The 24,702-nt window shown below is 44.5% G+C and overlaps 1 protein-coding gene across 1 annotated transcript; it reads right to left on the bottom strand.

Moving 5' to 3' along the window:
* Positions 1-316: 316 nt before the first annotated feature.
* On the bottom strand, positions 317-24,424 carry nacad (NAC alpha domain containing; the record flags this gene model as incomplete). Its single annotated transcript, XM_084336691.1, has 9 exons — positions 317-428; positions 836-958; positions 1,643-1,777; positions 6,017-6,163; positions 9,529-9,597; positions 15,687-15,775; positions 17,521-17,766; positions 18,260-23,954; positions 24,140-24,424. The coding sequence occupies 9 exons, from the start codon at positions 24,422-24,424 to the stop codon at positions 414-416; spliced, it is 6,804 nt and encodes a 2,267-aa protein (XP_084192817.1). The 3' UTR covers positions 317-413.
* Positions 24,425-24,702: the final 278 nt, after the last annotated feature.

Raw genomic sequence — 24,702 nt, 5'->3', positions numbered from 1 at the left:
CAATATTGAACTGTGAACAATATAACTAATTATGTATGTTTGTGTTTTGACTGTCATAGTTTTCACGGTGCAAACGGTGCAAACGGAGCAAACGATGCAACCGTCACAACCTGTACAACCACGGTGCAACGACAACTACCAAAGAAAAGCTACAGTGCTGCTATGCTAAAATGCTAAAGAAAAAGAGAAAATAAATAAAAGCACCTGTACGAAACATAACCGCATCTTTATTTCACCACCAAGCCGGGGGGCAGTTACATGGGCGGTTCGTAAGGAAGCTCAGGCCACTCTGGCTTGTTATAACAGACTTTATTTAGCAGGTACTGGGGATGCAACATAGCAGCGATACAGAAGAGAGCCTTTTCAGCTGGATAGGCTGGAGGGGGTTTGGGGGTTGAAAGTCTTGTCACCTCTCACATGGTCAGCTCCTGCAAGAAAGAAAGAAAGAAAGAAAGAAAGAAAGAAAGAAAGAAAGAAAGAAAGAAAGAAAGAAAGAAAGAAAGAAAGAAAGAAAGAAAGAAAGAAAGAAAGAAAGATAGATAGATAGATAGATAGATAGATAGATAGATAGATAGATAGATAGATAGATAGATAGATAGATAGATAGATAGATAGATAGATAGATAGAATGAATGTTACACTCGTAACACATTGAACACATTGAACATGCACAAACACTTTCTTTCCATCTGCATTGTCACACTGCTCTGAACAGAATCCTCTCTCAGTATGTGAGCTGTCACTGCCACCTAGTGGTCTTAATATGGTACTGATCTGTGTAGAGGCTGCTCAGTAACCAAGGGGGTATTCCATGCGTCATCCCCCCCACCCTCACCATAATAGCATTGACAATGTCGTTCTTGTTGTGTCTCAGGGCGCGAATGGCCTTGGGCCGTGACACATTAGCCTGAGCCATCACCAGCTCAATGTCCCTCTGCTCCAGACCTCCCTCATCCACCTGAGAGAGAGAGAGAGAGAGAGAGAGAGAGAGAGAGAGAGAGAGAGAGAGAGAGAGAGAGAGAGAGAGAGAGAGAGAGAGAGAGAGAGAGAGATGGATATGGAGATCGGGAGAATTGGCATTTGGGCAGCACTTTAAAACATTATACTACAAACACTACAAGAATGGTTCTGTGTTATTAGCCAGCACACTGAAAATACGTATTCATCATATTCATATTTGTCTCTATGTGGGTCAATGGATAGAGCATAACACTGCCAAGCTTCAGGCTTCGATTCCCACTGGGACTACCCAAAATAATAACATGCATGCACTCATGGTACTGTATACTATAGCACTTTGGATAAAATCATCCACCAAATACAGTTATGACAGCATCATTAATTGACATGGACCCACAGGTATGACGGCATCATTAATATATATATATATATATCGTTTTTCCTCTGTTCTCTATGTGTTGCTGGATTTTTATTGCAGTACACCTGAAGCTGTGTTTGATTCAAGGACCTCAGTAGCACGCTGTGACATTGTGAAAGAATCATTACTGTGTCAGGTGTTCAATTTCAGAAACATATTAGTATGGATGAGTTATGCAGCATCTGTAGCTACAATTGGTTCTGCAATGGTTTATTTTCCTCATATTTACTGATACACGCTCCCAAAGAGTGATGCACTCCGTACCTCCTCCTCCTCCTCTTCACTCTCCTCCTTGATGGTCAGGCTGGGCGGGGCGGGAGGAGCCAGAGGAGAGGAGTTGCCAGGCACCTTGAACTTCTCCGCTGCTGCCTTGTGCACCTGCTGAGACAGGTCCTCAATCTGGGGAGAGGAGAGGAGAGAGGGACGAGAACGTAGAGGACGAGAGGAGAGAGAGACAGAGACACATGTTAGCACAGATGTGGATGACCTGAATTCTTGGGCCACTCCCTCTCTGGTCAAATCGACCCTTTTCCATGATAGAGAATCGTTAGATTTTCTGTCTATTATTGCAATTTCGGGCTACATATTTATTAGACATGTAGAAATGCTACAGTTAAAAATGTCAGCCATGAATGTCCTTTTCACTCTGAAATCACATTGGACTCAACTCCAGCCTGAGTGCTGTTGACAACTGGTAACCCCGGCAGCAAAGCAAAGAAAATGACTATTGAAAGTGAATTTTTTATTTTTTTTTATAACTTTCTTTATTAGAAGAAGCAGAAACAAAATGATACATTCAGGGTCAGGTGAGATACATCTTCAATTTTTTCCCTTTTTTTCCCCTTCCCCATTCCTATCCCCTAACCCCACCCCAAGGAGAGCGACAACAAACATACATATAATACACATAAATACAAATGAAAATAATTAAACATAAATACTGATGCAACAGAAAAAACTACGAGAATAATCTAACTGAAATGAAAAGACAAAAAATTTTAAGAAATAGATTAAAAAAGGGGAAATATAAAAAGGGGTACCGAGGAGAGGGGGAGGGGAGGCTCAGTCGTCACAACCAAGCAGGGATGTCAGAGATTCGGGTCTCCAAGTCTTCTTGAAGGTATTCAGGGAGCCCTTGAGGGAGAATCTGATCTTTTCTAGAATAATAGACAATAGCAACTCTTTAACCCACCTATTGTGAGATGGAGGTTGAGTATGTTTCCACTTAAAGAGAATGGGTCTCATTCTCCAATGGACTTAAGACAAAAAATTTGCTCTTAGAGCCATTTAAAACATCTTAGATTTTGGGATTCCCCAACCGTCCCTAAGCTTGGATTCGGCCCTGTGGCATTTGTATTTCTTATTTGTTAAATATCTGTTTTATTGATTAATTATACATTTGAAAGAATGCAGGTTATAGCTATATAAAAAAACAACAAATGTTTGTGCCATTGTACCAATCAATGGGATATATTGCATGTTGGCTATAACCTGCATTCTTTCAAATGTATAATTAATCAATAAAACAGATATTTAACAAATAAGAAATACAAATGCCACAGAAGGCATTAAATAATTATTATTTTCAATCATTTCACAATAATTGCATAATTGTGTTTGAATATCTGAGTAATTAAGTAATTATACATTTGTCCAAAATAGCTGGTTGAGATATGGTTAATCCAGCTGCCCTGTGATCAGATTAATCCATATTATTTATTTTTCCGACATCAAATGCGTAATTTTTTATCGTACAAATATTGTCATATTTATTTAAATTATGATTAATTAATTCCAATGAGGCCTGTAGAGTTGGCATGAAGGAATCACTATATGATTCCTCCCAAATAAAGCCATTAAGAACACGGAACAAGTTAAGACTGCTCTTCGGCACTCCTAAATCCTGCTCTTAGTCAGGGCCAAATTCAAGTTTAGGGACGGTTCGGGAATCCCAAAATCTAAGATGTCTTAAATGGCCCTAAGAGCAATTTTTTTTCTTCTTAAGTCTGTTGGAGAATGAGACCAAATGAGTCACCTGGCCAGTAAGGTGGAGAAGGCAAGAACAGGATATGCTATACCGAACAAGGCCACGAGAGGATCAGGGGTGATAGTAGTGTTGTAGGCTGTGCCGATGGTTTCAAAGATTTCAGACCAGAATGTGGCAAGGCTGGGGCAGTACCAGAACATGTGGGTATGGTCGGCAGGAGATTGCTTGCATCTGTTACATGAGTCAGTGACGTTAGGATAAATTCGAGACAGCCTTGAGTTCGTGTAGTGGACTTTGTGTACAATCTTGCACTGTGTGGGGCCGTGTCTCACACAGATGGAAGACGAATGGACAGGAATGTGACATTTAACACATCCTACAGTATGTATACTTTTCTACCCACACCTGTGCGTGTGTGTGTGTGTGTGTGTGTGTGTGTGTGTGTGTGTGTGTGTGTGTGTGTGTGTGTGTGTGTGTGTGTGTGTGTGTGTGTGTGTGTGTGTGTGTGTGTGTGTGTGTGTGTGTGTGTGTGTGTGAGTGTGTGCGTGTGTGCGTGCGTGCGTGCGTGTGTGTGTGTGTGTGTGTGTGTGTGTGTGTGTGTGTGTGTGTGTCATCCCAGCCTGTTAGAGACATGCAGTAACTCTTCTTATAAGGGATCATATGTTACATTTTTAAATACCTACAAATCTTTATATTTAAAGATCCAGTACAATGATGTTTTAATTCAGTCATGAATTGCTTATTGTGGAATGTTAATGTCATGGATGTCATTTATTTTTAGCTTCACATGTATCATTTGAGAGTTAAGATAAGATATTCCTTTATTGATACGCTTGAAGAAATCCGGGGGTTTTAGGCCACCCTCTCTGAGCACAGCCAACTCTCACTAGGCTGAGGGGGTGTGGCCTTCCATTCACTAGACACCAATAAGAGCAGCTGGATGTGACTAATGGGCCAATCAGAGCAGCTAGATCTGATTGAAGGGCCAACCCGTGTATATTATGCAATATTTCAGAGGAATGCCGAGTGGATATCTTAAATGGCTTGATTTTGTTAGGGTTAGGGTTAGTCCAGGGGGATATAAATCAAAGGGCTTTAGTCATCATTTTCACAACAAATGATCTTTCAGTTAATTTTATGTCAACATACCTTCTGTAAAAAAAATTCACAAGATCGAAAAACACAATTTTCATTGTACTGAATGTTAAAATCTTTCCAATACGCCCATGTGTTTTACAGATGTGAAGTCGAATCTCTTGGGAGTATGAATGTGTAAAATCACCCCGCTCAAAGTACTCACCCTCTACTGTCTTTAACACATTGACCGCCGGAGGTCGCTGTGGGCGTATGGCCGTTTGTGCCAGCGCTGTAATGCAATGGGGGTAGATGCCGGTGTTTGTAGTGCTAAAACTATATTAAATATTATAGCTATGGATCTAATAACACCGTCGATTGTCAGTGAGTTTCTTCCGGTCAACATGCAAAAAACTGATTATTTTTTCATCCATACATTTCCGTTTTATACCATGGTGAATATGAGTATAGTTGTAGCGTGATCCTGTGTAATCCCAGGGAACTCCGTCAAACAGCGCTTTAGTGCAATTCACTAAACATGTTGCCATTTCTCGCCTGATTATTGACTCAATCTGAAATAAACGCTAGATTATCTGTATTATGTTTCATCATGCATGCACAAAGGGGGGGGGGGGGCCAGCCCTCCATGCTTTGATCGCAGCCAACGGGACACGGCACACGCTGCGATCACGGGAAAAACATTTACGGATCAACGCAAGATTGATAATATATAGTATACGCTGCAGCTCGGCCAGGAAAACAAACCACATCGTTTCAAATGGAGTGCAATAGTGGCCGCAAGGCGTTAGGCGGCAGTATCGCACCGTTGCGGTCTCAGACAGAGTGCAACACAGTCCTACAGCATAGCAGGATGAATTATGAATGGAAATAGCGAATAAAAGAAATAACGATCATAATAACGAGTATACTCGTTGTTGGCGGCCAACGATTGGCGGGCTATAATGAGTTTTTGGCGCAGAAACGGTTAACTATGAATGTTGTTACCCAATGGTTGTTAATGGTTAATGTTAATGGTGTATTTTGCAATATGTGTAATATTGTATCTTATAATACTGTTAAGGATATTATGATTTTTTAATACAGTTTTATGTAATGCTTTTTAGATATTTGTGTGCCGGATAATGTTTTTAATGTTATTTTTGTATGTCTGGACCCCAGGAAGAGTAGTCTTCACCATGGTAATAAACAAAAACAATAAACAACGTACACAGCAGTCCAACTCACCGTTGTTAATTATTAGGTTTGAAAACAATGTTAATCTGAAATCTTTATGGTCTTAATGTAGTTTGTCATCTCTAGGACTCAAATAAGGTTGTCTTGTCAAAGCAGAGTGAAAACAGATGGGCAGAGAAAGAAAGGTGAAAGAAAGAAAGAAAGAAAGAAAGAAAGAAAGAAAGAAAGAAAGAAAGAAAGAAAGAAAGAAAGAAAGAAAGAAAGAAAGAAAGAAAGAAAGAAAGAAAGAAAGAAAGAAAGAAAGAAAGAAAGAAAGAAAGAAAGAAAGAAAGAAAGAAAGAAAGAAAGAAAGAAAGAAAGAAAGAAAGAAAGGGAAATCTGACCTTGGCCTCTCCAAACACGATGTAGATATCTGATGCAGGGCTTTTGAATACATCTGGTCTGCTGATGACGAAAAGGATGCTCTTGGACTTCCTAATAGTAATCCTGGTGACACCGTGGACTGGCTTCAGACCCAGCTTAGACATGGCCTACACACACACACATGCATACATAGAATGAATAAGGCCTTGTACATTTCACATATATTGTTACAAAGGGTCAGATTAAACCGAATATATATATTTATTTATGGATATATATTGAATAGTATTTGTATATCGTTTGATATCCCTTGTATATTCTTTGTACATATACACGGAATATCCCTTTAGCCTACAGCCCATAATATTTCATTCTCCTATTGGATGGCGTGCCACCAGGCGCCAGTGACTTACCCCCCTAGAGCCGACTTGAAAGGTACCGACGAGACATGCCTTGACTAGCCCCAGCTCCGCGCAGGAATACGGCTACCGAAAGCAGAGCGGCACTACTTGTCCACCGTACATATAAATATGGCGCAAGTAAATGTAGAAGTCCCTTGTCCCGTTCAGTCTCGTTCAGTTCCAGTTATCCAAGTGACGCCTGACCACACTATGCAACGTGCGGTAGAGTAGGGCTCGTATTGCCCCAAATAGAGTCATGTTTTATATCCTAATACGTTTGTTCAACGTATCGTTCGCTATTTGCTAGTAAAAGCCTTCATTACGAGTCAAAGACCACGTGAAGTGGGTAATTGTGTGTCTACATAGAGCACTTATTGCCGCGTGCTAATAGGATAGTAACGTCAAGTTCAACCGTGGACCACCGCGCACCACGGAGGATACCTACACCGGTGATTGCAGAGCCACTTTCCGGCAGGATTACTATTATTATTCTTCATTCTTCACCAAGCTGCTGGAGCAGAGAACCGTCTACACCCACTGCTGTGGGATCTACACATGCCCGTGAGGACATCACTCGAGCCCGTCTTGAGGCTCCACGGCTTCACCTGCGCGGCGCGCACACTGGGAGTACAGAGGCTGCCTTTCCCCGCTGACACAGGGAGTAATTGTCCCTGTGGAACCATTGACTTTGAATAGAGCATTGCCTCCCCCTGCTGGCTTACAACCGGTAGTAACCTCCCTCCCATTATTCCCTAGATAATTCCTAATATTCAGTATTGACTTGCCTACGCACATTCTTTGTCTTATAAGCGCATCCAAATTGATCTAAGTAATGTAATCTAATATTCCTTTGATGTAATAAATATTCTAAACGAGTATTTGTGTGGAAACCGTTTCATTGTGAAGTGTTCTCATCTAATATACTTGTGTACAGTATGGCCAGTAATGTACATAACACGGTAGTGGTTTAATGATACCAATACTTGATTAATACAGTCAGGGAATTGTACCCCTCAGTTACATATATTGTCCAAATCTTTTGTGAAAGACATTATTTGAGTATTAGTATTCAGTATATGCTTAGGTTTCGTGCAGTCTGGCTCAGTGTTGAATTCTTACACACACACACACACACACACACACACACACACACACACACACACACACACACACACACACACACACACACACACATTTATGCACGCGCACATACACTAGGGTGACCAAACGTCCTATTTTGCCCGGACATGTCCTCTTTTCACGCCCTGTCCGGGCCGTCCGGGGGGGGGGTTTATAAATTCATGAAAATGTCCGGCTTTCACGGACCGTTTGCATATACTTAAATTGACGTAGGATTACGTAGGATCTGCAACATCTTTTGGCCAAATAGAATCTCGAATGAGGAACTTTATAAGAAGACAGGCAGCTTGCATATGTCCCTTGAGATAAGGAGACAGAGGTTAAGATGGCTCGGCCATGTATTGAGGATGCCCAATGAAAGGTTACCCAAAGAGGGGTAGACCAAAGAACACCTGGCGAAGAACAGTGATGATGGAGCTGAAGGAGATGGGTCTTTCCTGGGACGAAGCGCAGGCCAAAGCACGAGACAGGATTCAGTGGCAGTGTATGATTGCGGCCTTATGCCCCAACCGGGACGAAGAGGATAAGTAAGTAAAGTAAGTAAATTGACTGGCGCATTGCACAGAATACTACGGTACTCTGTTGCGTGTGTGACGTAATCCCTGAGAAGCTTTGTGGGCGGCTCTACAACTACGCTCACACACAAACAGAGGAAGAGGGGGACAGAGCTCACCGCAGCTCACATTCACAATGCCAAAGAATGTACTTTTACAGATGAACTGCAGAAGAAATTCCAAATGTACCGAGCCGTCGGAACAAATGGGAGGCGGAGTGCACCGTGTGCAAAGCTTGCACATACACGTGTGTCCAATAAAGGCACAGGCAATCTTAAAGCGCACATGGACATGTGCAAGTTGAGAGTTTGTCTGCAAAGTTGACAGACTTCTTTGTTAAACCCGGGAAAACAGAGGATGCTGTAAAGTAAATGCAGCGGAGGGTGCATTTGCATTTCATACTGTGGCACATTACAATCTATGGATTGCACAAGTGCCTTGCTAAAAAAGGCATTTCCAGACTCTGACACTGCCAAAAAGTTCAGTAGTGCGTGCACTAAATCCGAAGCCAATGTGTTATAGCGCCCCACTCGACTCGATTGATGTCGCACAGACATGAAGCACTCAAATCAAATCCAGTACTGTGGTGTTTCTACAGACAGGAGTAACCACGGAGCAGTGAATATATTCCCAATCATAATACAGTACTTTGACTGGAAGAGGGGTGGCATGCAAACAAAATGAATCGAGGTTAAATACACCAAATGACACAGCAGAAACCATTGCACAATATCTCATTGAAACATGGCAAAAAAAACGATTTGTCTGAAAAATACATTTATTAACTGGATTTTCTATTTTCTATTATTTCATATATTTTGTTATTTATTTTTGTCCAGTAAGACTTGAAAAGAGAGCTATTATTTTGTTACAGGTTGATTTTTAAGTTATTATTGTGCCATTGAGATTTGTCAGATAATTCTAGGCATAATCAAGCATGCTGATTGTTGAGTAACTTTGGTTTGGTGTATGTGCACACGCGTGATGCGCCAACTCGCTGAGTACTACTTTGCATAACAATATGGCCGGTCATCAGGTGTGTTCAAATACGTTCTCAGATACATTCACACAAAACTTGTGAATGAAATGTGTTACATTCCATTCGTAGAGGCAATTAGGCACTGTCTTTAGTCTGTGCTATGCGAGGGAACATCTATGCGCATGCGCGGGAGCGCATGCACGCGGCGTCATTAAAACATAGTGCAACCAGTCGTCCCATGAGCAACGCATGCCTGAGGGGGGGCATGTCCTCTTTTTTGGAAATCAAAATATGGTCACCCTAACATACACACATATTTGTGCACATGCACACATACACACACAAGTGTACACACACTACACACAGAGAAACTGCTGGTTCATATTTAACAGTGATACTGGGTGATACTGTAGTGAAATACTGAGTGATACTGGGTTTGTGTGCTTGGTTTCTCTGACCTTGCGGGCTTTCTTCTCACTGCGGCTCTGCTTTGGTCTGTTCATCCCTTCCTCCACAGGAGAGATGGACTGAAAGACAGGGCTATAGTGTTAGCATGAAGATACACAGAGAGAGAGATGGACTGAAAGACAGGGCTAGTGTTAGCATGAAGATACACAGAGAGAGAGAGATAGACTGAAAGACAGGGCTAGTGTTAGCATGCAGATAGAGAGAGAGAGAGAGAGAGAGAGAGAGAGAGAGAGAGAGAGAGAGAGAGAGAGAGAGAGAGAGAGAGAGAGAGAGCGGGATGGACTGAAAGACAGAGCTAGCGTTAGTGTGCAAATATACAGAGAGAGAGAGATGGACTGAAAGACAGGGCTAGCGTTAGCATGCAGATACACAGAGAGAGATGGACTGAGACAGGGCTAGTGTTAGCATGCAGATACAGATACAGAGAGAGAGAGGGGTGGACTGAAAGACAGGGCTAGTGTTAGCATGCAGATACAGAGAGAGAGAGGGATGGACTGAAAGACAGGGCTAGTGTTAGCATGCAGATACAGAGAGAGAGAGGGATGGACTGAAAGACAGGGCTAGTGTTAGCATGCAGATACAGAGAGAGAGAGAGAGAGAGAGAGAGAGAGAGAGAGAGAGAGAGAGAGAGAGAGAGAGAGAGAGAGAGAGAGAGAGAGAGAGGGATGGACTGAAAGACAGGGCTAGTGTTAGCATGCAGATACAGATACAGAGAGAGAGAGGGATGGACTGAAAGACAGGGCTAGTGTTAGCATGCAGATACAGAGAGAGAGAGGGATGGACTGAAAGACAGGGCTAGTGTTAGCATGAAGATACAGAGAGAGAGAGGGATGGACTGAAAGACAGGGCTAGTGTTAGCATGCAGATACAGATACAGAGAGAGAGAGGGATGGACTGAAAGACAGGTGTAACTGCAGCTATGGTTAACAGTTGGTTAATATAGTTATTTACGTTTACAATTTATATGCTTATTTTTGTATATTAGTAATAATACACTCAATTGCATTTCACTGTATTTCTTATTGGTTTATATAAGATATATATTAGTGGCGCACTATTTTTCTATTTGTTTGCACAATTACTTCATCTCACGAGACTTGGCACACCTGGTATCCGGTGACGTGTTTCCGCCCTCTCTCTTGAGTTGCGACAATGAACTTGGATGGATTATTGACTTACCTGTCGATCTTAATAAGCAAAGGACAATCCTTCAAGACAACTTAACAAGACAATCTTCCAAGATACGGATCGAAGACATACTACCATAACGCATCGATGTTCTCTTATACTGGCACGCAGCCAATAAGGTATTGATTGTTATAGATGATGATTGTGGTATATGTTACAGTGATGTTCTGACCAATGTTAATGGTATCTTTTGTATGCATTTGTATGTCATACAGATTTTACGGTTTGGATGGAGAATGAACAAGCTTCATTAAAATCAGTTCAAGAAATCTACTTGTGTTAATTGCGTCGTGCCCAGAGGATGTCACAACAGGGCTAGTGTTAGCATGCAGATACAGAGAGAGGGATGGACTGAAAGACAGGGCTAGCGTTAGCATGCAGATACACAGAGAGAGAGATGGACTGAAAGACAGGGCTAGTGTTAAGGGGTCATCCCTATGTTCCCCGGGTCCTATGTTCCCTGGGTCCTATGTTCCCCGATTGATTGAACATTTTATAAATTTGTATTATTTTATTAATTATTAACACTTTCTTTGCCAGGCTTATGTACATCATTATACCATCCTCTGCCAGCTCTATTTGTCTATGGAGAAGTTCCCCTTCTTTGCAGGGCTATAACTTTTTAAATTGTATTGCTAAATTGACATTACTATGGCCCATTCAACGTCAATTATCTATCGTTCAGGATGTGGGAACGTTATACTTTTTCATTCACATATTCATACTAAAATACGGTCTAAAGTATAAATATGTTTTTATCGTTTTCTGCAGTATTCTGCAGAACGTGATTTATAGCCCTAAATGCATTATATTGATGATCAAATACAGTTTGATAGCGATCGGCGCGAGATAAAAAATTTCAAATGGACGTGCTTCTAGAAGTTACTACTTATCATCTGATGTTGACCGGATGGGGGGGGGGTCGTTTATAATTCCGTGGCCAACGTTAGATGATTCATCTAGTGTGGGTGATATGATCATTAGAGCAGTTTGTATCGAACATGGTAAAAAAAACGCTGAAACTCACCAACTTCCAACTCAACAACTTCCTCGTAGCGTTGGGCGATGAGCGTGGAGCAAAAATATTCCTATTATGGGATGTTGAAATATGCGATCCATCTCCAGGTTGTATAATAGTATATACGTCCAAATCATGTTGTTTATCGAGTTATTGGTAACGGATCGCTATCCATTGTGTCGCGCTCGAGTCCCGGGACCTATAGCGAGTGATCGGACCGAATTTGGATGAGCACCAGTTTCCGTTTCCCGGTTTGGGCGATCCGCCGATCGGCCACCAGATGGCGCTCTTGAACCGTTGGAGAGTTGAGAGGGGATCAACAGTAGATCTCAAGTCTCCGGGGGAGAAATATGATTGCGATCACAGATTTTTGAAATATTGATCTCAATGACGTGTTACGGCGTCATTGGCAGAATTAGCATGGCGGGGAATGACGAGTTAAGGCGTCCTTGGCGACAAAAGTGTTAATGTCCGCCTTGTTTCGAACTGGTTAAGCTTAGGCCCTCTTTCGAAGTTGGTTAAAGGAAAACTCCAACATTTTGGGAAATTACTAGCTTATTTAACATCTTCCCTGGAGTTAGACAAGAAGATACATACCTTTTTTGTCTCTGTGCGTGCATTTAGCTTTGGGAACAGTCGCTCCGTTAGCGTCAGTGGAGGCTGCTGACCAAATTTTTAGGTGAAGCACAAATTATTATATTATATTATATATTAAATAATATTTTTAAAACATCCCCCACTGTGTGTCAGTGGTCAGTGGACACAGATGAAAACATATTAACATTAGGTGACAGCGGACCTGACCAGATGAAAACATATTAGGTGACAGCGCACCTGACCAGATGAAATCATATTAGGTGACAGCGCACCTGACCAGATGAAATCATATTAGGTGACAGCGCACCTGACCAGATCAAAACATATTAGGTGACAGCGCACCTGATCAGATCAAAACATTTTAGGTGACAGCGCACCTGACCAGATCAAAACATATTAGGTGAAGGTGACAAGGAAGCCACAGACTCATACCCCCCGACACTCAACTAACCGCCTCGGACAGTCCTTCATACCAGTGGCCATCAGGCTCCACAACAGTGGGCAGCGACTGCTGCCAGACATCGACCTAGAACTAATAGGAACCCAAGTAGGACAATAACACTACCTTATGCATACTGCACCTTATGTGGATACTGTGATACTGTGAATAATGAATAATGTATATTTCAGTTAGTTAGATAGTAAATTATATTGACCTATTTGTTTACACTGCTTGTGTTGTTTTCACTACCTGTACCCCCCCCCCCCCCCCTTCCCTCATGCTGCTATGATGCCTGAATTTCCCCAAGGGGATCAATAAAGGAATATCTTATCTTATCTTAAAAGGAAAGATGAAATTACCTACCTGGGTTCCATCCTATACAGGCAAATCTTTCCTGTGACAAAATGGGATCCAATGTAATAAAACTAAGTCAACCAACGAACTAGATTCCTGTACCGGATCTCCTCTCTGGTAAACAAGAATACCTTGAAGACTCTAACAGGAGCACTCATTCAAGGGTACTACGACTATGCTTGCACCTCATGGTACCAAAGCACCTCAAAGGCACTAAAAACAAGATTACAAACATCACAAAACAAACTGGTCAGACTACTGCTTGACCTTACTCCTAAAACCCACCTCACCCCTGTCCAATTTGACAACCTAGGATGGCTTAGAGTAGACGACAGAGTACAGCAACTTGCAATGGGCCTGGTCTACAAGATACACTACACCACTAAGATACCCATGTGCATGTCGAAATACTTCCCAAAGGTCAGTGAATACCATGACCACAACACCAGAGGGAGTTCCACAAATCATGTTCAACCCAGATAAAATAATTTAAAAAGTAAAAAAAAAAAAAAAAGTTTTTTTAATAAAAGAAAATAGTCATAACTTAGAAATGAGATTCGATATCGCAATTCTGTTTCGATTAATTGCCCAGCCCTACAGTGTGTACAGTAAGTTAGCTTGGTGATTATCATTGTGATGTAGGCTAAGCTGGCTAGCTACTGTTAGCATACAAGCACTGTAGCCTACTTACTTTTTCATCCACAACGTTTTTTCTGATCCAGATGCATAAATCCACTTCTTCATGTTGCTCAGTTGCTGGTTTATACTTCGGTCCTAATGTTGGCGCAAAGTTTAATTTAGCCTGACTTGACTTGTTATAGATGTACAGCTTACTAACTACTAAACAACAACTTTCTCATAGTCTCAACTTTCACATAGTCAAAATGGGTCCAGCTGCATGTCCGGAGGATAGGTTTAGCTCAGGCCAATCTCAAGTTTCTCAAGTTTCTTTATTAGTTGTCATACAGAAGTACAGAATACTTTTATACAAAATGCTTCTTTATGTTACATTTTGTATAAAAGTATTCTGTACTTCTGTATGACAACTAATAAAGAAACATAATCGACGCAACAATATCTCGTCAATGATTTTTCATAATCTAATCGTTGCAGCCCTAACGCATATGTTTTTTTTTTCTTTTCTTTTTTTTACTGTCAAATTAACTAGTGACTACTACTCCAGTGGTAGCATAGCAGGCAGGGCTGTAGAGTTAAAGGGGCACTTCACCAAAGAACAATGCTGCTTTATTTTGCACATAATCTCACACACGTCCACACACATCCAAAAACTATAATCCTTGTGTTGTGTTCACCACAGCACTATGAAATGATAAGGTAGCAGTCCCTATAAGATAGGGTATTGCTATTTTGTCATCTAGATAATTTCATGGTGCTGTGGTTAACACAACACAAGGATTCAGTGTTCCCGATGATCAGTGGTGGCCATATTCAAACTAATTTACTCTCAATAACTGGCAAACTAAATGAATGTCTGCTAAACTGTTTAGACTGTTTTTGGATGTGTGTGAGATTATGTGCAAAATAAATCAGCGTTGTTTTTGGTGAAGTGCCCCTTTAACACTTTCTGCGCCAATCACGTTGTACGACGTGTTTCAAGTTCATGCTAATTCTGCCAGATCACGGCGTACGACGTTATTGTGATCATATTTAATATTTTCGCCATGGTATTCATATTTCACTCACGGAGCCTTGTCTGATGCTGTGGGACTCAGCACAACTCTGCAACGCTTCAATACTGCCACCTGGTGGATGATCGGCGAGTTGCCAAACCGGATATGCCGGTTGGATCTCGGTGCGTCTCCTAATTATGTCCGGCCACTCGCATATCATCCCAGGACTCTAGCCACACACCGTGGATATGGATCGCTGCCATAACTCAATAATCGACATGATTTGGGCGTGTATTAGTATTATACAAACCTGAAATGGATCACCTCGATCCCCATCAAATAACTGGGATCTGTTTGCTCCAGTATCATCGCCCAACGGTAAGAGGAGGCTGCCGTGACTTTCATCGTTTTTGTTTATTATTATCGATGCAAACTGCTCTGATCTATATATCACCCATACTACATAAATCATTTAACGACAATCACGGAATTATAAACGACCCCCCCCCCCCCCCCGTTCACCCGCGCATGATCAGTCATAACGTTTAGGACCATGTACAGTTGACATTTTTAATATAGCGTGGATCGGTATCAAACGGCGTTTGATAATCTAATATATGCATTTATGCCTATATCTCACATTCTAGGAATTACTGCAGAAAACGATAAAAACATATTTATACTCTAGAGTCTATACGGTATTTTCGTATGAATGTGTGAATGAAAAAGTAAAACGTTCCTACATCCTGAACGATAGATAATCGATGTTGAATGGGCCATAGTAATGTCAATTTAGCAATACAATTTAAAAAGTTATAGCCCTGCAAAGAAGGTGAACATCTCCATAGACTTAGACTGGTGGCAGTGATCAAACATTGATGGATATAAGCGTGGCAGTTAATGTGTTAAGAGACTCACCTGGGGCTCAGAAGGTCTAAGCGGCAGAACACCTGGCTCCTCGAGCTCTGGTACAGAACCCTCACTCTCTGACTCAATACAGGAGCCCACTGTGGAACACACACACACACACAGATATACACACGCGCACACACACACACATTTTTAATATATACTGTATATATATTTGTCCTTATACAGGTTTTGTCTCATTTTCAAGAGAGACCTGTTAACAATAGACTTATACAAACACATCGGACAGACAAGTACAGTTTTTTACAGCACAAATTAATGGACGTGAATACGGACCACTAGCCTGGGGTAAAACTCCAGGAGAGGTGTTTTTGGTGAACAGCTAGGCTAGCTGGTCCATATCCGCTTCCATTAATTTGTGCTGAGCTAGGCTAGCTTGCAGCCAGATAGCTTTCTGTTAAATGCACACAGAAGAAATTGGTATCTATCTAAAGGAACAACGTTAGCAGCTTTCCACACATTTGGGATTTTACCAGAGATCAAATGTTAGATTGAAAATGTGAGCAAGTGGTGCAGCAATTATATGAACAAGATCAAGATCATCCTCACCTTTTGACTTATTTGTGTTTAATCAGTGTAAATGACAGGTCTAAATTAAAATCTGTTGCCAGTGGTATGAATTGGTTTCAGTTTACTGAAACTGTATGAGCAGTCAGTCTATCAAATAAATAATATATATGCAAGTGCATGCGTGCACATACACACACACACACACACACACACACAGGCATGCATCACATCCTTATCGCCATGGTAACTAATCACCATGACTGCAGGTAATGAGAGCATTGGAGGGTCTTCTTCATTAGGACTGTGCTGATGAGAGAGCTAATCATATCACCTAATCAATGCAGGGGGGAATTAATTACCCTTTGAAAAATGTATCTCGTTTCATCTCTGTGCTATATGGAATATTTACATTATAGGCAACGTGTCACAGCGGTAGAACACAATCGTCTGAAGAGCTCTATTTGAGTGCTACTCATCCATAATTCAATTCAGTGCCTTCTCTATTCTGCAGAGAGTCTCAAGCCCCGTGTATCATCTATCATGTATCACCAGATTTAGGCTTTCGCAGCTGCTTGTCTTTCATCAGCACAGTGCAACCAAATTTAGGCTTTCACAGCTACGTGATACATTTCTATTTTCAGATTTTGTGAGTAAAATGAAGGTTATGCAGAACAATGACATTTCAGGGTGACGGGTATTGTTGCAGCGGCAGTGGAAGTAACTAAGTATTTTCACTCAAGTACTGTACGTAAGTACAATTTCAATGCACGTGTACTTTGCTCAAGTATTTTAATTTTAGGGAACTTTGTACTTTTACTCGACAACATTTCAAAGGAAATACTTTATACATTTACATTTATCTAATCAGTTACTAGTTACTTTGAAGAAAATGTTTTTGCATAGAAAATGTGGCAAAAACTTATGAAATTGTAAGCCTGTCCAACTTCAAGAGGATGTAATCAGAGCAGCATAACTGGACCACATACCACTTTAACATAACCTTTAGGTCAATGGATCGAGGGTTGAACGCTTCCAAGCACTGGAATACACAAACGTCATGTAGAATGTGTACTTTTACTTTAGATACTTAAATACATTCAATATCAAATACTCTATTTTTACTTAAGTAGAATTTTGAATGGAGGACTTTCACTTTTACCAAAGTACTATTTTATCTGGGTATTTTTACTTGTACTTAAGTAAAGGAACTGTGTACTTCTTCCACCACTGCTGTTGAGTGTGTGAGATAGACCAAAAGAGAACCTGGACACTGTTCTGTAACATAGGAGATGTGATTTAAAGAACAACCTACGATTGTTTTTGAAGGATAGGTCGATCTCCTCTGAAATCTTGTGGCTGTGGCTGATTGGACAGCTCGGCTGTCTGTTGGTTAGAGAGTGGGAGGAGACAGGTTGCATCTCCCTTTGATTGGACGGGCCGGACACATTATGCATGGAACCACTTGGGTTTTCCGCAATCCCTCTGGGCTGGATCCTGTGACCTTGTGGAGGAAGGGCGCTGTCATCCTCACTGTCGGTGTCCTCAGCAAGGCTGGAGCCTGGTACAACACACAGTCACTGGTCATATTTTCGGAGGTTGACATTTTATTTAGTAAAAGGGCGTTAGAGTACTCTGCCTGTGTGCTTTAGCAAATGCATATTATTACACTGCCTTCATTTTAAGAAAAACAGTGGACCAGGTACATTAAAATAGTGTAGCCTCCTTTTACATTTACATTTAGTCATTTAGCTGACGTTTTTATCCAAAGCGATTTAAATGTTCTGTACAAGTCAGCAGGAAGGGTACAACTCTGGCAGTAAGTAACATTGTTCGTCAAACAGCGTCGAACTTGAGTGCTACAGACTTTTTCATTACAGCATCACAATACAAAACATCAGAAACACATGGAAACAAACACTAGGTGGAAATTGCACTGATGGATGAGGTGGAAGGACCAAATTATGTCAGTCCAGGAGGCTACCATTTTATGCATCAAGTTCATTCCACTGTACATATTATTCCATATTGTTCCATAATATTATTTAGCTTACCTCTGCACCTGTCCTGTAAGCTCTGTGTAGGCCCTGGCTTGGGCTCTCTGTGGGGCTGGGTGGTAAGGTTTGGCTGGGGCTGAGAATGGGACTGGGACTGGGGCTGAGAATGGAGCTGGGAATGGGGATGTAACTGGGAGTCTGGAACAGGCACTGTGTTTAGAGCCCCGGGCCCAGGTAGAGACTCCTGGGTGGGCTGGGAGAGGCTGGGTAGGACCGCAGGGGGACATAGGGTGGACGGCACACTTCTGGTGGATGTAGTTGGTGTAGGAAGGGCAGTAGGGACCTCTTGGAGGAGAAGCTGGGCAACAGGCAGTGGCTGAGCGCTGGGGGAAGTAGAAGGGGGTGTAGAGCTGGTGTGAGAGATGGTTAGTGGGGCTTGGGGCTGGGCTAAGGGGAGCAGAGGCTGGGACTCCTGGATAGGGGTGGGGAGGTCATCCTCTGGCACTGTATGGGCATAAGGGAGAGGGGAGGAAGAGAGAGGAGGTGGGGAGGAGGAGAGAGGTGGCGGGGAGGAAGAGAGAGAAGGTGGAGAGGAAGAGGGAGGTGGTGGGGAGGAGGAGAGAGGTGGCGGGGAGGAAGAGAGAGAAGGTGGAGAGGAAGAGGGAGGTGGTGGGGAAGAGGGGAGAGGAGGTGGGGAGGAAGAGAGAGGTGTAGAGGAGGGGGGAGGAGGTGGAGATGAAGAGGGAGGTGGTGGGGAGGAGGAGAGATGAGGTGGAGAGGAGGAGAGAGGAGGTGGAGAGGAGGGAAGAGGAGGTGGGGAAGATGAGAGAACAGGTGGGGATGAAGAGAGAGGAGGTGAAGAGGAGGGGAGAGGGGGTGGGGAGTGTGACATGTTCTCCTGCATAGGGGAGTTGTGGACACTCCTAACGTTGTTGTCGTTAATGTCCTTAGCGCTTCCTCTCTGATTGAGAGGTAAGGGCCTGTTATCAAGCATTTCCTGTTCTTGTGGCACTTCCTGATTCATCACAAGTACATTTAGGTTGGCTGGGGTGTGTGGGGAGTGGCTGCAGTATTCTGGGCTGGGTAAATGGACATCAGGACTGGAGCTGTTGTTACCCCCTTTCTGTGAACCAGGCTGTGCTTTGCCCTTTCTAGATGCCCTCTGTTGTGTGTCCGAAGATATCGTTTTATTGTTAGGTTTTCGGCCCCCTTTTGCTTTAGAGGAGTTGTTGCCCCCTGCTGAGCATGCATTTGCCGTACCTTTGGATGGGACAGAAGGTTTTTTTGGATCGTCGCTAGACAGGGGGCTTGTTTCAACATGTCTGCCTGGTTGGGATGCTCTGTCTCTGTTCTGCCTCCCTCTCCTCCCTTTCTTAGCAGCGAGAGGTTTGTCTGTGCAAAGCTCCCCCCCAGGGGTGTGACATTCAGAGTGTTCTAGATCTTTCTGTGTAGGAGAGCTTTCTCCTTCCACTCCTGTCTCCTTCACTTTCTCTTTCTTTTCCTCTGCCTCTTTCTTTTTCTCTTCCACTTTTTCTTTCCCTCTCTTCTCCCCACCTCTTTCCCCTGGGATACAAACACCACTTTGCTGCCCTTTAAAGGCATCTTTAGTCTTTGGTTGGTCAGGGTGTCTGCCAATCACAGGACTAACATCACCCTCTCTTTGGCCTTCCGTCTGTGGCTCCACCTCCTCTGGTTTTGACTGACAAAGAGCATGTTCTCGCTTGTCTTTACAAACAGATCGAGGAGTTTCTTGAGAGACTCCTCCTGGTCTAGACTCACTGGATCTGTGTTTAGGAGTGAAGGTACCAAAGGATCCCCCCAGCAGAGACAATGCTATGTTGCTCTCAGTTGCAACTGGCTGACACTCAGGATTATCATGGGATCTGGAGTTTCCTGTGTCTGGTGAAGTGGAGAGCTGGTCTTTCGTGGCTGAGATGCTACAGGGACCTTCTGTTGAGGATGGTGTCTGTGTTGTTTCTGATTGGTTACTAGAGCCGTCAGTTGATGTTCTGGGCCTATCGGAGGCGTCAGAGGCATGAGATGGCACCTCATTGAGTGGAATGTTAGAGATAGACTCTCTCATGCTGATACTGCCACTCTGGGGTCTCACCTCCTCTGATAGCGCATTCAGAGTCCCAGAGACTGGCATTGCAAGAGAGTTGAGGGCAGAGTCATTGTTGCTGTCTGAATTTTTCCATGAGTTCTGCTCTTGTGTGTTTGTGTTATCCCGGTTATTGTCTGGATTTAGATTACTTACATCGTCCTCCGGGAATCTGGAACTCCCATCTTCTCCTCCTCCTGCCTCTGAGATCTCCTCAATGGACCTCCAACGGGATATGTTGGATTCAGGTATTCCCTCCCCTGCAAGCTCCACATCCGCCATCTTCTCCCTCTTACCATAAAGGCTGTTGTTATCCTCTTCATCTCCTAGAACACCGTCTTCTTCATCATCACCCTCATTTACCCCAGTGCTAATGTTGGGAGCCACGGAAGTCTGGCTGCTCTGCCCTTCCATGTCACACATCAGCAGGCTCTCTGCCTCTAACTCATATCTCTCCCCCAGAGACAGGGACAGAGATTCCCCTGCTCCCCAGGCACCAAGCCCGGGCCCGGGCCCTAACCCAAAGCCTAACCCCAGCCCCATCCTCTCAGCCCCCCATGCTCCATCTCCGGGATCCATCTTCCTGCCTGTGTCCGTCTCTGAGTTCTCTCTTTTAGGGGAGATGGCAAGGGGGGAGTGTGGGGATCCTAGGGCCCCCGGGCCCCCTTCCTCCGCACTCAGGGTGTTCTCTGTGAGGTTCTCCTGGGAGGGGTCACAGGGGCAGTGTTCAGGGGTCACAACAAGGTTGTCAACCAGGTCTGTTAGGCCTTCTGTGCAGGCGGATACAGGGATGTTGCTGGGGTTGGGGCTTGGGTCTTTGGGGTAGGAGAGAAGAGGAACTCCTTTATTCAGGTCATTAGTGGCAGTGGGCACCCCCAGATTCAGGGAAGGGGCAGGAGACTCAGCGCTGACACTGTCCACACTCGCACACTCTGCTGATGTGTTCCCATTCTTCTGGTCAAGCTCCAACTCAGACTCTTTGCGCATACTGGATCTACTCATGGCCACTGCCCCTCCAAACACAGCTGTCTTTTGAGAGTCAGGTTTGAATAATACAGGTCTACCTGCCCCTGCAGCCTTGTAGCTGCTGATCTGAGAGTGACGAGGCTTGATGAGTAGTTTAAACGAGTCTCTCTCTGGTTCATCTGTCTGCTCTTCCTTTGGAGTTTCATCACTCTGTTTGTCCATTTCCGCCTCCAGATCTTTCTGTTGGGGTTTTTCCTCTGGAGCTGTTGGTTCTGGCCTGGGTTCTGTCGGCAGGGCTGGATTATTATGATCTGTTCTCTCTTCTGTGGCAGTGGCGGGGGGAGAGGGGAGGTTGGTGTGAGACACGTCAGAAGGGTCAGGAGTTCCAGTAGGATTTACAGCAGGGGAGACAGGAGGATTGGCGACAGGAGGGTTGGTGACAGGAATGGCGACAGGAACTGCTGCAGGGGTGGAAGCGGGGCCAACTTTGTTACGAGGCTCTGAAGAGCCAGAGGAGATCTCCATCTCACTCTCACTTCCACTCCGGCTGTTGGAGGACTCTGGTCGGGCAGGGACTGGTGCAGAAGGCCGGGGTGGTTCTGGATTATCTACTACTGGGTCATCTGTACCAGGAGGTTCTACTTGAGCTACAACACTGGCTGACTCTGGCTCCGGCTCTGCTTGAGCTACAACACCGAGAGTCTCTGGCGCGGGTTCTGCTTGGGGTTCGGTGGGGTCTTGTGGGTCCAGAGGTTTGGGTTCTACTGATTGTGCATGCCTCTCAGTGCTGTACAGATGCTCATCCTCCTCCCCATTATAGGAGGCGGAGTCCAGTGAGTCGTCTGTGTCATCTGGGAAACAGAAGGCTTCGTCCAAACCCTCGTTGATGGAGGTCTCTGAAAGTGAATGAAGGAAGGAGGCAGAAGTGTCCTCCTCATTTGGATCATTGACTACTTTACCATCACATTCCTCCTCTTTCTCCACCTCAACTTCCTCTACCACTTTCACCTCTACCGTAGCTTCCTCAACTGCTTCTGCTTCTGCATCTGCATCTTCTTCATCATCATCATCATCTTCTTCTTCTTCTTCTTCTTCATCATCATCATCCTCTACATCCGCCTCATCCTCCCCAGCTGCATAAGCATCAACATCCTTCCCGTCATTCCTGTTGTTTACTCCTCCAACCTCACTCTCCTCCTCTGTTGGGAAGAGAGTTATCTCCATGGAGTCAGCCTGGAAGAGGAGGCTGGTGTGGAGGGGGAAGGAGAGAAGAGAAACAGGGATCATCCTCTCCTCCTCTGGGCCATCATCACTGAAGGCCCCTGGAAAAAGCATGAAGGAGCCAGGGCCATCAGGGGAGTCCGGGCTGAGGCTTGTTGATGCCAGGGTGATGTTGTCTGTGTCTGGACTCCAGAGAGCGGAGGCCACCTCTGGGTGGTTCCCATTCCCCGCTGGTTGCTGGTCCATCCGTGCGTAAAGACCCTCTGATACACAAGCTTCCAGCTGCAGCTCCAGGCCTGTCTGCAGCCTGGGGCTAGAGTACTCAGGCCTCCCAGCAGCAGCCTCCTCCACTGGGCAGAGCGAGGTCTCAGACTCCCCTTCATCCTCTTGGGAGTCGCTGCTTCGGCCACTGCTGCTCCTCAGTGGGGAGGTGTCCTCAGTCACCCAGCGAGGGCGACAGGTGCCTCTGGAAGCCCTGATCTCCTCCCCTCTCAGAACCTCTGCTTCCTCCAGAATCACTGTCTCAGTTATTCCTAACCGCGAACTCATTCCAAAGCCCTCTGCCCGGTACAGGCAGAAGCCACCTCCCCTCTCCTCCTCCCGCTCTGCTCCTCCTCGTCCCCTCTCCTCCCCTACTTCATCTCCGATCTCTGACAGGGAGCCCACAAAGCATGCTGGTGCCTCCTGCACCTCCTCTGTAAGGAGCAGGTTGGGGGAAGTAGAGGGAGAGGTGGAGGAAGTATAAGAGGAGGTCCAGCTACCTCCTTCTGCTGTGACATAGGAGCCAGAAGGAGAGGTGAGAGGGGAGCACAGGTCTTCACTGTCCGAGGGAGAGGCAGGGGAGAGGGGGCACGCAGGAGAGCCAGGATAAGAGTGATGTTTGAGGTGGGAGGTGCGGCCAGCCATCTTGATGGGGGTGGAGGGGGCAGTGTAGTACAGGTCAGGATCCATGGACGAGGGCATTCCCACTCTAAGTGGGTCGACGGCATAGGCTGGCTCGGAAAAGGACAATGCAACGGGATAGGCCAGCTCAGAGAAAAACAGGGAAGGCACTTCATCCTGAGAGGGGGACAGACCCGCCCCCTGGTTGTCAGTCAAACTATCATCCTCTGTGATTGGCTCAGAAGATAGAGAGGAGGCAGGGATTAGAGGAATGAGAAGAGGGGAAGGAAGGGTGGTTGGGGGTTGTATGGGGCTTCTCTGCTGGCCCTGGTCTGTCTCTGGGCTCAGGCTTGGGCCTCCCTCCTTCCCAGTGTCCAGCTGGGTCTTCTCTGCAGCCTGGGCTTGAGGATCTGACCATCCTGGGATTCCAGGCAAGGGGATGGCCTGACCACTCTGTCCACCCAAGGCTTTCTCTTTCTGGGTCTCCATTGTCTTAAGCAGGGCCTCCTGGCCCATTACCACCCTTGTGTCCATGATCTCTGGTTCCTTATAATCACTCTCCACCTCAGAGCCAGTCAGGACCTGGGGAGGACAAACATTTTGTTGTTCAGATCAAAAACACTGACCAAGTACAAAGTACAATGCTGTTGTCATACTTTTTAATTATTACTAAATACATAAACACATGCACACATGATGCACACACACAATCGTTACAAACACACACACACACACACACACACACACACACACACGCACGCACACACCTTGATTCTTTCCATCTTCAATGCGACTCGATGGCCACAAGGTCCATGGCCACCAAGCTTTCCAGAAAGCCTGAGCGTGTTACCATGGCGATGGTCAGAGCCTTCTGGTTGCGGTCGCGGAGTAACAGAGGAGCTGGGCGTGGCTCGAATCAGCCGTGGTCCAAACGGAGAGGTGCACGATGGGAGCAGCTTCTGAGGAGTGCTAGGGGAGGGGCTAGAACCACTGTCGCTGGGGGTGGAGCCACTGTCGCTGGGGGTGGAGTCTGTGGAGGGGTGTCTGATCATATCTGGAAAAGACAACGACAGATAACTTGAGATGTCATGTGATATTAACCAAGACAAGACATTTCATCGTTAACCAGACAAACCAAATCAACTAAGTTAGGTACTTTCGTAACCTCATGGTAATTATGTCCTATGTCAATTGAAACAGATGGTGTCAAAATGAGAGTTAATTAGTATCATTGTTGATGGAGGCTATGTGGACAGAGGTGTACTTTGTATATGTGATAAGGGATTACTGTGTTGATTGTCAACAGAACAGAACATGGAGGGGCAGAGAT

Source organism: Notolepis coatsorum, assembly GCF_963971535.1.
Source record: "Notolepis coatsorum genome assembly, chromosome: 19".
NCBI classification, from domain to species: domain Eukaryota; kingdom Metazoa; phylum Chordata; class Actinopteri; order Aulopiformes; family Paralepididae; genus Notolepis; species Notolepis coatsorum.
The sequence above is the reverse complement of the archived record's forward strand: the minus strand, read 5'-3'. Positions and strand labels throughout refer to the sequence as shown.